Below are 15,962 nucleotides of genomic sequence, written 5' to 3'. Positions count from 1 at the left end.
TCTCCTCCGCATTCTCTTCCCACCACTCTTCTCCCCCAACATCATACTGTCTATAACATTAGTGTATCCATCGGATGTAACTGATCTGTGGAAAGGACTCTATGAACTGAAAACAGTTGTACTTCTCTATGTATGTACTTTTGTTACTCAAGAAAATCTTTAATAAAAACATTTTTTTAAAAAAAGACTTTATTATATTAGTGCAGGTAACTTCAACTTTTTTGGACCCACTTTTAACCCAAACATGCATTTGAGAGCCCATTTCTTAATATTTTACTGAACATTTGCATGGTGATGGTGCTCTTGTTACAACCCACCTTGGATCAAGCTGCAGACCCCCACTAGCGGGTCCCAACCCACCAGTTGAAGACCAGTATATTTGTACAAGGGCCTCTTCTTGCCCAGCAGAGCTTCCCCTCCCTCTCCTCTTCCTGTTCTCCCCCACCCAAATCTGCTCCAGAGGGTTAGAGAAACCCCAATATAGATTAGAGGAGAGCACAGGAGGAGGAGAGGCTGGGGTTGCATGAGCAAAAGTCCTAATTGGATGACTTATTTGGATTCAACCGTGTACAGCGAAGCCGCCTACTTTCTGTTCACACGTGGTTGAGCTTCTGTTGGTTTCTACTATTGCACTGCTTCCTGACATCCGTGTTTTTTAAAGTACTAGGGAGTAGAGAACCTCACCTCTGAAGTGATGCAGAAAAATGATTTGTAAGTCTCTATACCACACATAGAAACAGAAATAAGGGGAAATGTGTTTGAACCTTTCCAAGAATAACCTCTGTGGCGCAAAATAAGGCAGGTAGTGTATTGGTAGTGACCAGCTGCATGGAACACATTTCCTCAGTATCAAATATCAATATCATGCTGGGTGCTTCCAGGCGCAATTGAACCTTACAGCCCTTTGCACCTAAAGCAGCAGCAGCAGACAGTAGATCAGGATCCAAAGGTAGATCAGGATCCTAGGTAGATCAGGATCCAACTAAGAAATCTCTGGATGATTTGCAGTTGATCAGCAAGCACGTCAAGTTCCCTAGTAGCAATGGCAGAATCTTTCTCATTTCTGGCCTTGTGCTAATCACTTACCTCTCAGTCTGTGATCCCCACCTTTAGAATAATAGTATTGACTTGTTTGCCTTTGCCCAGGCAGGCATCTGTGCAGCTCCACTGAGCAGTTTTAAAATAGATGTCCACTGATCTTTGTGCACATTTGTACATTCAGCTTATCCCAGTTTAGGGCTTGTTGCTACAGTAGGTATTTGAATCCAGCTGTAAATAAAATTGTTGCATGTATAAAAACAGTGGAAGCAATTGCTTATATAAAAATAATTTTAAACACAGTTTGTTCAGATCCAATGCAGATACCAACTTGTATAGTTTTGTTAATGTGTATTTTTTAATTCAAAATATGGCACGCTGCTTTGGGAGTTTCTCTTTAGAAAGTTGAAATAAAAGATCTCTAAATAATTTATTTTATTCAAGCAATTTATATACCGCTTGACTACAGTTGTCCCTAAGCAGGATGCCACGTTGTGTTGGCTGCGGCTGATAGGTCCAACAACACCTGGAAAGCATCATGTTGGCAAAGAATGGGCAAGGGTGTCAAGCTTCTAGTCCCTGGGGAGACGCACCTTCAGATTACCCCTCAGCCATGAAGGTTTCTTAGTCACTCTGTCTCTCAGCTTAACCTACCTCACAGGGTTGTTGTGAGCATGAAATAGGAGAGGGGATGTGTGCTGCCTCAAGTCCTTGGGGCAATAGGCATGATATAAATGTAATAAATAAAAATAAATTCTGGACTTGCTTGCAAAGAATCGGAGAGTTGCTCTGGGTGTAAGAGGTGGGTGTGTTTTCAACTTCCCCTTCTCTCCGTATGTTTGTATTTATTTATATAAAAGTTTATTTATAAATCATTTAATATTTTGAAATCTCTAAGTGGTTCTTTGCATCATACATCTTTTTATTTGTATACTGCCCTTCCATAGTCAAAACCATGCACATGGCGGCTTACAACATGAAAAATATTACATAATTACAAACATAACAAAAGTAGTGATAAACAATAAATAAGACATTGAATAGTAAACCAACAAGCTGAAGCAAGTGCCACATAAATCATAATAAGATCTAAGATAACAACAACAACAACAACAACAACAACAACAACAACAACTCTCTCCAAGTCCCCAACCCAAGAGTCTGTTCAGCAGCCTCAGCCTTTGTAACTGGAGTCAGTCAGGGTCCCCCTGTCCCAGGCCCTGGAACAGTGTTCTGGCATCTGTCTGGGTCTCTCCGGGGTATCTCCGTGGATACCCCGCCCATCTGGCCGGGTCTCCCCCGCCACTCTGGGCTGCTTCCAACACACATCAAAATACATTAAAATATCAGACTAAAAACTTCCCTAAACAGGGCTGCCTTTAGGTATTTTCTAAATGTCAGGTAGTTGTTTATCTCTCTGACCTCTGATGGGAGGGCGTTCCACAGGGCAGGTGCCACTACCGAGAAGGCCCTCTGCCTGGTTCCCTGTAGCTTGCTTCTCACAGTGAGGGAACCGCCAGAAGGCCCTCGGCGCTGGACCTCAGTGTCTGGGCAGAATGATGGGGGTGGCGACGCTCCTTCAGGTATACTGGGCCGAGGCCGTTTAGGGCTTTAAAGTCAGCACCAACACTTTGAATTGTGCTCGGAAACGTACTGGGAGCCAATGTATTTAGAATTAATTGTACCTAGGCTGAATTAAATACTCAAGCAAAATGTAAATGATACATTTCTTGGTCTCCTGTTGACTTTGTCCTTTATTTTATCTTTACAGATTTGTTTCTTACGACATTAGCACCGTCCAATGAAATTCAGTTTGAAATCTGGGTTAATCAGGTAAAGAAGCTTATATGTAAATGTTTTAGGATATAATTTTTTAAAAAATGTATAAAAGCATGCTCAGAAAAAATAGATAAAAATAAAAGCGTGCTTAGGGCCTGTTAAATGAAGAGGTTGTCTGATCATACTGATTTCAAGGATAAATAGTTGTCATTATAGTAAATATAACTTCAGCGCATTCAGACTTCAAAGATTGCTTAGAGGCAATGTTTTACTCAGCATCCCTGCCTCGGCAGGATTTCAGCATGACTGCCAATTAAACCAATCAGTCTGCCCTAATGTGTGCGTTAACAGGGCTCCTGTAGTGATGTCATCTGTTGTATGAGATTACTGTCATTTAATTTGTCAGCATGATGGCTTACAAAGAAAAAGAAAAAGATTTCAATACAGTACTCATTCTTTGTTGCCTTTAGGCATTTGTCTAGGTTTAAACATGGCTGAATTTTTTTCCTTGGAGAAATGGCAAAAGATAGTTTGGTGATTTATCCAGGCTTCTTCCCAGCTGTTTAATTCCCAGGGAAGACATCCCAGTGCGATTTGGTGTGTTGCAAAATAGGAATCACCCATCTTAGGACAAGTGGCTAACCACAAAGTCAGTATAATTCTTACAATTCCTGCTTATTATGAAATAAATTAAATATCAAGAGGAAGAAAATCAACTCTGATGACAATCTCTTTTTAAAAAAATGCCCGGATACTTGAACATCATTTTTAAGGACTGACACTTCAAGTTGTTTCTGAGTTTGCCATGTAGAAAGGATGGAGGGGTTACCTGACACCCCACACACCTTTTTGTTTCAGACTGATCAGATTATTCTGCAGAAGTACCTGTGCTTCACATTTCCTAGTTCTCTGAAAACATTGGCATATTGTTTTTCAGTTTTTTAAAGATCTAACATAAATGTGTCCTCAGTGAACTTGAAGTGTTACAGGAGTTCAACGGTGTTTAGAAGACAATTCAATTTTTCAGTTCTAATAATTTCCACATGACTAAAGTACATGAAAACACACTCTGAGTTAATGGGAGACTGCAGTTTAAAATCCAAATTGTTTTCAAAGCCACTCAAACATTATTATAATGGATTATTCACATTAATGATTCAGGTGTGTTGAAATAAAGTTGTTCAAAATTGGAACCAGCTTTGATGCACAATGACCCAGTTCAGATTATCTTGGTTTATTATGCCATGAATATGTGCAAGCCTTTTGCCAGTGCATAGAGCAGGCATCCCCAAACTTCAGCCCTCCAGATGTTTTGGACTACAATTCCCATCATCCCTGACCATAGCTGCCAAGTCTCCCGTTTTCCCCGGGAAACCCCCATTTTTCCAGCTGTCCCCAGCCGGAAAAATTGGGTTTTTTTTGTTTTTTCCCGGTTTATTCTGGCGCAGCGGCCATTTTGGAACTGGGCAGAGCATGCTCAGAAGCGACTTTTGATGCTGCTCTGCCCACTTCCAAAATGGCTGCAGCACGACTTCTGGTGCGTACTTCCGGTATGCTACTTTCGGTCCGGTTCCTTTATTTATCAGAGAGGTACTTGGCAGGTATGTCCCTGACCACTGGTCCTGTTAGCTAGGGATCATGGGAGTTGTAGGCCAAAACATCTGGAGGGCCGCAGTTTGGGGGTGCCTGGCATAGAGCCTCTTTGCTGCTGCTTCTTTCCTGGGGGCCACAGTTAAACCAGGAAGTCTCTCATTAGCCACAGTTTCCCATTTTGTCTGAACTTGAAAACTATGATTAGAAACTTTGGATCAAGCCAAGATCCTACACCAATGCCTAGTTTCCTTTTTCAGACAAAATGAAAAACTATGGCTAATTGGAGTCTTCCTAGTTTTATCACAGCTCATTTTGAAGTGGCTACATGTACAAGAGAAACAGGATCATCAACACCTCGTCAATGATTACAGCTTACCAGAAACCTCATCTGCTTGGAAGACCCTGCTGCAATGAATAGGAATTGTGCAAGGCTCCCCGAAGTGTGACTTGTGCAGGACATGTTCCAGCGACAATGCAGTCAAAAGTTTTATTTACTAATTGTCATGTGCTGATTTCCTATTCAGCAATAAACTTCTATTTGATTTGCCATAATCAGGGGGTCAATTTTTTGGTCCAGAGCCAAAGGCAAGTACCATAACTCTTAACTTTCATTTACAGGTAGGTAGCTGTGTTGGTCTGACATAGCCGAAACAAAATAAAAAAATTCCTTCCAGTAGCACCTTAGAGACCAACTAAGTTTGTCATTGGTGTGAACTTTCATGTGCATGCACACAAAAGCTCATACCACTGACAAACTTAGTTGGTCTCTAAGGTGCTACTGGAAGGAATTTTTTTTATCTTGTTTCTTAACTTTCATGCTGTGCTTTAAGGAACCACCTCTGACCCAGAGAGTCAGAGAACATCTAAGAACACTGCATTGTGTCCCTTCCCATTCCCAGGGTGCAGCAGGGTATGTTATAGTCTCAGGTAGCTCATCTGAGCATCCCATACTACTAGTGATGTTGCTTTTCAAAAGCCATCTACTCAGGGTTTCCTCTTCTGATCACTACAGATCTTATTGCGGTGATTATTTGGAAGGAGATGGAGGGAGATGTGAATGAATATTCAGGAGGTGGCTATTTTGGTATAGTGTATGTGGTGTTCTCCTGCCACTACCCTTTTGGGTGGTGACCAAATTGTTCTAGTAGTTGAGAAAATGGATATGGGTAACATAATTCTTCTCCAGGGATTGCATCCACTACAAAGAAGTTGGGAAAATGCATTGTTAATTAGCACTGGAGCCATTTTTCAGACAGGTTTTCCCCCAAATCAAAATCATAATTAAAAATGATTTGCAAATCATCAGGTGTGAAAATCCAAGTAAATGCTTGCATGGCCATTGTACTGAAGTGTGGCATAAAGATCCATAAAACAAAACAAAACAAAGTAAGACAGAATTATATTGGTTCCGGAAAATAGCAAGTTCTACTTTTATGATGATTTGTTTATGCTGAGTTGTTTATAGATTACTTCGGGTAATATTTTGACTTTTTTATTTATCTCTGACAGGATGGGAATTTTTCCAAAGCTACACATATGAAGAGTAAACCCAAAGATGTAAAAGTTGTTGGGCAATCAGTGTTCGCTGATTTTGGTGAGGTTCTTTTCTACTTTTCCGAAAAACTTGACATTTGCCAGTGCAGAGGGGTGGCGCGACAAAGCACATACGCAATAAGCTCTTTTGTTGACTTAACAAATGGATTTATAGTGCTTTTTTTTTCAAAAAACCCCCACCTTTTCTACAAACCTAAGGCATTCATTTACAAGACGTTAACAGATAAACTGCCTATAAAACTCTGTCATGCATGAGAAACATTTAAATTAATTAAAGTAGCTTATAAAAACATTGATGAAATGTGTTAACATTCTTAATAGTTATAATTGCCAGTTGTTTCACTAAGCTTTAGAACAAAGGGAATACGTAATTTATATGTAAATCTTTGACCAGCAAAATGTACTTTTTAAGCAATAGCTTAGCTTTTGGGAATCATTGTGTATATTTTTAAAGCCTAAAATGTAGTTGTTATGTTATGTTGTTATGTTGTTATGTTAATCCGAAAGGTCTTTTTCTTTAACTCTAATTTTATTGATGACAGATAATGCATTTTTTTTTATTCCATCAATCCTAATTTAAACACATAGGTTTATATAAATAATCTATATTTCTTTTTAAGTAGGGCATCCTCTGAGAGTTAACTTTTATAATACAGTGGTACCTCTGCTTACGAATGTTTCTACTTACGAATGGAGCTGTGTCCGCCATCTTGGATGCAGTTTAGATAGGATTTTTTCTATTTATGAATTTTTAGATAGGGTTGCTTCTACTTACGAATTTTTTCTCCCAATGCATTCCTATGGGATTCGACTTACAAATTTTTTCGACTTACAAATGTGTGTTCAGAACGCATTAAATTTGTAAGTAGAGGTACCACTGTACCAGTAGTTAGCAAATTGTCAGTGGCCATTCATATAGTCTCTTGTGGCAAGTCAGAACCTCCAGTTGGCCATGAAGAGAGCTTCACAAAAATTTTATGCATAACTTAGGAGTGGTTTTTTGCGGGGGTGGGGTTGGGGTTGGCATGCTGGTTGGTTTGTTTGTTTCAGTTAAGTGTATAATTACTAAGGATGTGCGCCAAAGTCAGGATTAGGTTCAGATCCTATTTGGGGGCAGTGGGGAGGCTGCTTCAGCTCAAGATCGTTTTGGAGGAAACCCACGTCGACTCAGGTCCAAGTCAAAAAATCTTGCTTCAGAAAATCCAAGGTTTCCTTCATTGACTAGAATGAGGAACTAAGCAAATACCTTTCACACATATAACTGTGGTTGGCCTCTGGTGGGGTTGCTGAAGACATTTAACTACAACAGACAAAGCACAGGGCCATAGGATCAAATTGTGTTTTTCCTCCTTTTTTGCCATAGTGTTAACTTAGAATGCTCATTAACATCTAGGCAAAACTCAAATAATTATCTGCATGCAATTCCTCCCCCCTTGTCTTTTATTTTATTTTGAAAGAAAGAATACCCATGAGATTTGATTTGGGTGGGAGGGGGGAATGATCTAAACTCTCTTTTGTCCATGCTGCTTCAGTTTTACATTGTCCTGGTACAGAAAGCTGTTAATGATTCCCCCCAAAGCAGATGGTGCTAAAAAAATGCCATGAATACTAATAAGCATAAAGTATATGTCAGATACATTTATTTTGAAAGATGTAAGAAAGAGAGGTAATCTGGAATCGAATTTCATCTCTCCAAGTGTTATAGCTAACAGCAGTGGATAATATCACCAAAGGCTGCACTGTAATTTTAGAAATCTGCCATATTTCAAGGAAGTATAAAATTAACTTGGATTTCAGGAAGTGTTGAAACAAACCTTTTGCAACATACACTTTATATATGCAATGTGCCATTTGGAGTTCTACTTCTTGTTATCATTTTAAAGTAAGAATCCTGACAAAAATTTAACAGTTTCAGTGTTGCGAATAAATAAAATACTGAAAAAGAAGTGCAAAACTTCCTTCTCCTGAAAGCGCTTACAGCTTTGAAGAGTTTTGTTACTTGGAATGCATTGAAAGATGTGTAGAGATTGCCAGGGGCAAGAGAGTCTGGAGACTAAAGACTGAAAATTTCTTATGCCTAAGAGTGCCTGTGGATAAGAATTCAGTTCAGAAGAGGTTGGGTTTAATAAAGCAGAGACCTCCGTTCTTTTAGTGCCTTTCTGCTTTTCCTTTTCTCTGTTAGACTCGCATACCCCAGCCTTGCTAACTTTCTAACTGATGAAAGGATGTATCCGCTCCTCACTCTAACCCTGTCCGTACGGTATACCGTATTGGTCTGAATATAAGTCTCACTTTTCCCCCAAATTCTGACTGTGAAAAGTTAAAGGGCGGCTTATATTCGTGACCTTACGGTATGCAGCCAGGAGCGCGGGGCAGCTTAGCGAAGCAGTGCCCACCCCACAAATACTTCCCCATCCTCTCCCCCAAGGCCAGGAAGGGAGAGAGTGAGGAAGGCAAAAGGCTGCTGGCAACACACCGTGGCTTCCCCAGGATGCAGCCAGGAGCAGCGAGGAAGGGAGCGGCATATATTCGGGTATATTTTCTTTGTTTTCTTTTCACCCCTCCAATTTTAAAGGTACGGTTTATATTCGGGTGCAGCTTATATTCAAACCAATATGGTATTCCTACCTTGGTGGCCCTGCCCTTAGCCCCCACATGCTTAAAGATGCCGTCCGCAATGATTTTGTGCATGCGCAATCAACTACATGTAGGCCTCTGTACTCTCAATCCCAGGCTGTTTTCCAAGATGCTAGATCACATGTACAGAAGCCTACATGTATTCAGATACGCCTGCCTAGGCGCCTTGCAAATATCACCTTTGGAATATGTGAGAGTGGAAGCCTGATGAATAACCTCCATATGTTCAGTTGTACCTGAATGAATTTAACAAGATACAGCAACAAAGACACTTTGGCTCAGTTGGAGGGAATTATTATAAAAGGAAGTATTGCTGGCTTTTGCTGTAATAAAAATTGAAATTGACATTTCAAAAAGGAAGTTTTGGTACTTTTTTGTTTGTTTTGGATGCTATACTGTAATCTAGCAGGGAGACAGGGAGAATTTACAAACATTCAAACTTTGCAAATGGATGATAAAAATCTTTTCTTCTGAGTATGTACGAATAATATTTTTGGAGCAATAAATCATCCTGCTCTTCTTTTATTTTATTCTGTGGAATGTAATGAAATGGAGAATAGAATAGAAAACATTTTTAATAAATTCTTTAGAAGCAACAGAACATACATTTTTCTACTGTCTTCTGCAAAATGAATTTGATATAAAAATTTTAATTGTCTTTTGTAATTGTATTTTGCAACTTACGTCACGTAGCCATTTGAGTAAATGTACATTAATGCCATTTAAAGTTTTTCCACTGCCATGAAACAACGTTTTTCCCTTGACTGAACTAAATTACATGCAGTTAAAAATAAAGTTAATTCAGTGCAAAATATTTAGACTGATAATTCAGGCAGGATCTCTGCTTTGATACTCCCTGCCTGTTTTCTGTGATGATTTTGTTTCATGCTTGATTTTGAACTTGAGTAAAATATAGGATACATTTGCATGCCAGGATCCATAAATGGTGTAGCATGGGCAAATACTGAACTGTTTTTTTCTCAGCTGTTGAGTGGGTAGTTGAACCAGACACCACTTAAGCCTGGGTCCCTTTTCCCATCCATGTTCACCATCTGCATAGTGTTTCCCTATGCAGCAGTACAGTCATATTCATATTCATTCTGGATGTCAAGCACATTCACAGAAGCTGGCCCATAGCCATTTTTGCTTGAGCTACAACATGAAAAGCTTCTTTGGTACTGAAGGCAGCATGTAAGACATTTGGGTGGTCAAAGGTGCTTTCAAAGAGCATACATTTATGGCCTTTGAAATGCACCCTTATCAAAGCTGATTGCTCCGTGCCCAGGAAACCCAGTTTTACTCTCTGTCAGATTGAAGTCTTCAATTTAGCTTGCTTGGTTTGTATAGTCCTGGTGGCAGTGCTGCATTTGTGCATTCAAAGGACTGGTTAGGACAAAAGGTGAGACAAATGCATTTAGAGAGAGAATGGAACTAACACACAAGTTTCATGAAAGGAAAGCTAAAAAAGCTTCAAAGCTTAGTGTATTTTAATATTTCTGTTGGAAGCCGCCCAGAGTGGCTGGGGAAACCCAGCCAGATGGGTGGGGTATGAATAAATTATTATTATTATTATTATTATTATTATTATTATTATTATTCAATAATAGATAACAGAGAGCTGTGCAGGATGCATGTGAAGCCTCACCCAGTCTCATTTGGTCTTTTGTCCAACACATGATTCCTCCGTAACCATGAAATTGAAAAGCCTGGAGTCATGTGGGAGTCGGTCTGCATGCGTTTGGATTGGGCAAATGGCACGGGAACTGATGTAATGCTATAGCTGAGTGCTAGCCTTGACCCTACCTCCCATCACACTTTTGACAACTTGGGACCAGGTTGACTATGGGAATATATCCCTCCGTATAAGCCTGTCTGTTTCAAAAGCTCTGCATCTGAGGCTCTGGCCATTTCCCCTTCTGGCTGCAGTCCCTTCACCACATTGAGTGTCCCACCAGACAGTCCCCTGACCTTCACGGGTGGCTTTTTATGCAGCACAAAGCTATGACTGGAGGCCCTTGAAATCCCCAAAATGTGGGTGGTCCTTTGGATCGCAGGCATATTATTCATGCAGCAGGTCAATATCACTTATCCCCATGAAGTTCCAACAGGAATCTCTGTAGTGTTGATGGGTAGCAGGAATTCTCTCATGAGGTAAATCAATTCCATAGCTTATATATCTGTAACATTGGGGGCAGAAAGCACCACAAGGTTATATACAGGTATGGTCCTTCAATTTAGTGTAGGTTTATCCTGCCAAAGGCATAATAATATAATAATATATTATTTATACCCCGCCCATCTGGCCGGGTCTCCCCCGCCACTCTGGGCGGCTTCCAACACACATCAAAATACATTAAAATATCACAGACTAAAAACTTCCCTAAACAGGGCTGCCTTTAGGTATTTTCTAAATGTCAGGTAGTTGTTTATCTCTCTGACCTCTGATGGAAGGGCGTTCCACAGGGTGGGTGCCACTACCGAGAAGGCCCTCTGCCTGGTTCCCTGTAGCTTTGCTTCTCGCAGTGAGGGAACCCCCAGAAGGCCCATACGGTAGTAGCAGTACAATATTCTGGTGTCTCAACTGAAACAAAATCTGACGACAAATATGCAAATGTCGTTCAAATATAGTTGCTGAGGCTGTTATCCCAATCCCGATTACATAGGAGTGAGCACCATTTTGCTCAATGGGACTTTTCAGAGTAAATATGTACAGGTTTGTGTTGGTAAGTCCTTAACAAAGCTGCCTCGAGTGCTGTAGAAGCAGGGGGAAAGATGTTCTAAATAAGTAACTCTTAGGCTTCCTTGCATACATCATAAAAGCATTTATAACATGTTAGAGGTGGATGCAAAACATGCATTGATATATTTCAGCATCTGATATCTTATATTTGTGTCAGCTTTGAAGGGGTAAAATTAATCAGCTTGCTGCAGGGGGGGAAAAGTCCTCCGTTGCCACAGATGAAACTGGATAGGTTACAGTGCCACAATTATTCACCTGACAGCGCTGGACCTCCATAATAGGATATAATTTTTGCCGAGATGCGTTTTCCCTAAGGAGTGAGGGCTGCTCTTAGGGCTAAACAGGAAGCAGCAGCAGTGGCGGTTTTTTGTTTGTCACATGTGGCTCTGCCACAATTGCCAGAAAAAATGGATGGAGGGGGCTGCTTTTTGGCAGCAAAAGAGGCACAAAGACAGTGATTGCAGAAATCACCAGTCCTTTCCATATCTGAGCTCAGCTGTGGAGAAAAGCATTAGGGGTGAAGAGGGGGCATACTGTGTGGGGAGAAGAAGATAAGATGAACTTCAAGCAAGGGAGATCATTTTTGTTCCTTCCCTGTGCATTCTCCTTGCTTTTAAAATATCAGACCTCCAACACATTCTTTTCCTGCAGAGTTGCGACAAAATCACATAGAAACTCACAGATCTGATGCCGGTCCATCTACTCTGCCCCTTAATAGCATGGTCTGTTACTGTGTGCGTATGTCCAGCTACCAGCTGCAAAGCACTCAAGAGAACACACACACAGCCCAGATGGAGCAGTTAGGATGCACTGAGGTCAGTGGGGCTACTTAGCGTGCATAGTTCCATCTTTATACGAAGAGACTCCTTTAATGTGGAATATTCGTCAAGAGTATTCTTTTTTTTAAAAAAAGGAAAGTCCTTGCTAGATGGGCCCCATTGTGGCATTATTTGCAGAGGCACCACGGACATCCCCTTAAAACGTAAGGTCGGCTTTTCTGTCTACATTACCCTCACAAAGTCCTAGGTCAGGTATCCCCAAACTGTGGCCCTCCAGATGTTTTGGCCTACAACTCCCATGATCCCTAGCTAACAGGACCAGTGGTTGGGGAAGATGGGAATTGTAGTCCAAAACATCTGGAGGGCCGAAGTTTGGGGATGCCTGTCCTAGGTTGAAAGCAAAGCATTGTTTCTCTTGTTGTGAACATCTCCGAATCCAACTTCTGCGAGGAGTTGTGGCAAGGGGGAACAAGTTTATGTGTCAATGATTCATTCAGAAGTGGGGGCACAGGCATTCTCGCTCTCATCCCAAGGCTTTGTAAGCATAACAATTTTGGTGTGATTGTTATTAGAAATTCAGAGAACTGAAATACACCTATATTTTACTTGATGCTTTAGGTTCCAGCCCTAGTTTATACCAAAGGGTCTTCAGACCAGCTGTAGGCTCATGGCCAACCAGAGTGGACAAAGAAAAGGGGGAGTTTGTGGGAAAGGCAATTTAAAGCAGACCTACCCACCTCAGGGTCCTCTAAGCCACATGAAGCCACTACTGCTCCATTTCTGCGAACTTAGGCAAGCAGCCAAAAGAGGAAGTGGGCCCCACTAGGCCACCAAATGGTTGGAGGACTGCATTCAACTTGGTAGTCATACCGTGTTTCTCCGAAAATAAGCCATACCCTGAAAATAAGTTTGTAGGTTAATCTGTGCCATACTTAATTTAAAAAAATAAGACATCCCCTGAAAATAAGCCACCGTGTGTTTTTTGAAGAAAAATAAATACAAGACGGTGTCTTATTTTTGGAGAAACACGGTACTAGAACATCATTCTATGAAACTTGTTTGCTGGAGACTCAGGAGAGACAAAAGAGACTTCTTCATACAGCAGAATTAATGTGTGGTGATTGATAGTTTAGGTGACTGAAAGGGAATTCATAACATTAATGGGGGATAAGTATTTCAGTGGACATCAGTTATGAAAACTGAGACCTCACCTCTAAACATGACTTCCTTCAGTATGTTCCATTATGTCTACCGGTATTCCCTTTTCCAATTGATACCCAACGTTCAGTGGCTGCTGAGTGTTCTCTATCCTCAATCAGATTGAATGGGGGGAGTGAGTTGCCCTTTATGCTTTATTTAGGGTCTGCGTTTGCTAGCACGGACCATCTCAGTTTACTCTCGGAGAGAATTGCGCCTGTATTGAATTTGCATGTTCGCAGGCAGTGTCCTTGAAATTGTCGTGGTGCAACCACAGCAGAGGAATCTTGCCTTGTTTGTGGAATTGCCAGAGGTGGCTTGTTGGTTGCTGTGGGTAGAGGGATACTGGAAGAGATGGACCTTTAATCTGAACCCCTTGTCCCAGGGATGATCTTATGTCATTATCTAGACACTGCACCTGCTGCACTTGTGGCTCTTTTTTGGACTTTCGTGAAACCAAAGTTGCCCATTTCTTAAATTGTTTGGAGCAATTTAAGTTTCACAAAAGTCCCCAAAGACCTATTTGCTCCCCAGGAAATGACAGAGGGATTAAAGCCTCAGTATGTCAGGTCTTTCTTTCCACTACCCCCAACCCCCCCCCCCTGCAAAAAGCTGCTCCCTTTGTGATGTGCTGTTAGCTCCTCTTCAAATAAAATTCATCTTTAATATCTGTATTGTTCATCTGCTACAATATTCCTCTTCATCAGTTTAATTTTCTTGTAAAAATTGGTTATGAAGCAGCACTACAGCATTAAGAAAACTGGAAAATATTATTTCAGCCACTTCAGTTCAACAATGAGCATTAATAATGGGTAAATTAGAAATTTTCATCTATGAGTCATTTTCATTGAATTGCATTCTCTCCAACGCATGCAAATGTCTAGAATATATTTACATGCAAAGTGGTTAGCACTGCGATTGATTAAAATCATTTAATATAGTTGCCAGTAATTTCTAGAGATGGCTGCAATTTTGGAAGCATTCATCTCCTGGAAAAGGATTTGGAAGCTCGATTTGGAACACTGATGTTGGGTATATCCCATCCGTTGTTTCAGTCTTGAGAAAAAAAAAAATCTTCAGTTTCCTCCCTCTTTGGTGAGGTTTTGGAAGTGAAACTAACTCGAAACTAAGTGAAACTCGAAACTAACTCTGCATTAAAGCAATCCCTTTTCATTTCCACTGATTCAGTCTCTTACAAGAAGGGGCAAAACTTGTGATAAAGGATTTTACGTGCCTTTATGTTCCCATTACAAATAGTTTTTTCTCAGTTCTGTTTGTTTATTTTTAGCCATAACGATTAATTTAAAAACAAAATAATCACTAAAGATGACTAGACGGTGGGTAAAACCAGGATCTGCTCCATAGTTTTCCTGTGGGGGGAAACACTGAAACATCTAGTCGAGGTTACAAATAGCTGGGGTGGGTGCTTGATGGGGGTGTGTTTTTTTAAAATTCATGGATAAAAGCAGAAAATGCAACTCTCCTTTTGAATATTCAAGGTAACATTTAAGTCTGTCGGAAAGGCACAGTTGGCTTTTAATATGCTTTTATTCTGCATAATTTGATTTAATTCGGTTTTTTAAAAGTGGAGGCAAGCATATGAAACGCCATGCCCAGAATGTTTACATAAGTCAGACTGTAAGGCTATATAATTTAGAAATGCTTTCTGCAGGATGTAAAATATACAGTGGTACCTCAGTTTTTGAACGTAATCCATTCTGGAAGACCGTTCGAGTTCTGAAACGTTCAAAAACCAAAAACTCAGTAGCCAACAGCTGGGCCTCAGGATCTTGCTCTCAGCAGAAGCCGCATGGCATGTTCGTCTTCCGAGGTGTGTTTGAAAACCAAAGCATTTACTTCCAGGTTTACGGCATTCGAAAACCGAAATGTTTGTCAATGGAGACGTTCAAAAACCGAGGTACCACTGTACTTAGACTTGTCGTTATTGTGAGGTTCATGTGTACAACTGCCTAGCTCTCAGTCATGGAAAGCCAAGAAAAATGTTGACCCAGTCACAGTCTTCATCACTATGACAAGATGTATTTCTACTTAAATAATCATATTTTGAAATGTGCACATAAAACGTATGTACATTTTATGTAAATCGGTGTCCCTTTTCTTGTATTTCCTCATTTTTGGCACTAGGTCAGTGGACTCTCTGCCTCAAATTTCTCTCCTAAAATTATTTGTGGTTATCGCATCTTTTAGCTGGCTAAATCTTTAAATTGTTTTAGCATCTGCTAACATATTTTCATTAGGAAGCTCTGCAGGGGCTGCCTTGTCCTATTTTAATAAGTTGGCCAAGGTGGAGAGATTGTGTTACTGTAATTCCTTTCCCATCCCTGCCACCTCCTGCTGAGGTATTTACATCCCTAATTAAAAAGGACAAAGCCTTGGGAGGGTTTTATTTAAATTGAAAATTAATCTGAACAGTGATACAAAAGTTATCTCAGTGGGCGGCAGAACAGAAACAGAATGCTGGCTAATGCCCACGACACAAGTTTTGCCTGTCTTGAGAGTACACCACTGACCTCCTTGTGAAGTTGATTCTCTAATAATTGCCGCACGCCACCCCAATCTCCAAGCAGTGTGAGATTCCAGGGGTTTCAGGCGCTTGCCCAGGGTTCGTGTTTTCTCCTGGAAAT

The 15,962-nt window shown here is 40.6% G+C and overlaps 1 protein-coding gene across 1 annotated transcript in view; it reads left to right on the top strand.

The window, feature by feature from the left end:
• ITFG1 (integrin alpha FG-GAP repeat containing 1) overlaps positions 1-15,962 on the top strand; it is a 110,478-nt gene that overhangs the window by 23,065 nt on the left and 71,451 nt on the right. The window contains exons 7-8 of the mRNA XM_035117352.3: positions 2,810-2,871; positions 5,920-6,004. Coding sequence (XP_034973243.2) covers positions 2,810-2,871; positions 5,920-6,004 — 147 coding nt within the window. The remainder of the gene's footprint in view (positions 1-2,809; positions 2,872-5,919; positions 6,005-15,962) is intronic.

This window comes from Zootoca vivipara, chromosome 6 (assembly GCF_965207765.1).
Source record: "Zootoca vivipara chromosome 6, rZooViv2.hap1.1, whole genome shotgun sequence".
Lineage (NCBI taxonomy): Eukaryota > Metazoa > Chordata > Lepidosauria > Squamata > Lacertidae > Zootoca > Zootoca vivipara.
The sequence above is the reverse complement of the archived record's forward strand: the minus strand, read 5'-3'. Positions and strand labels throughout refer to the sequence as shown.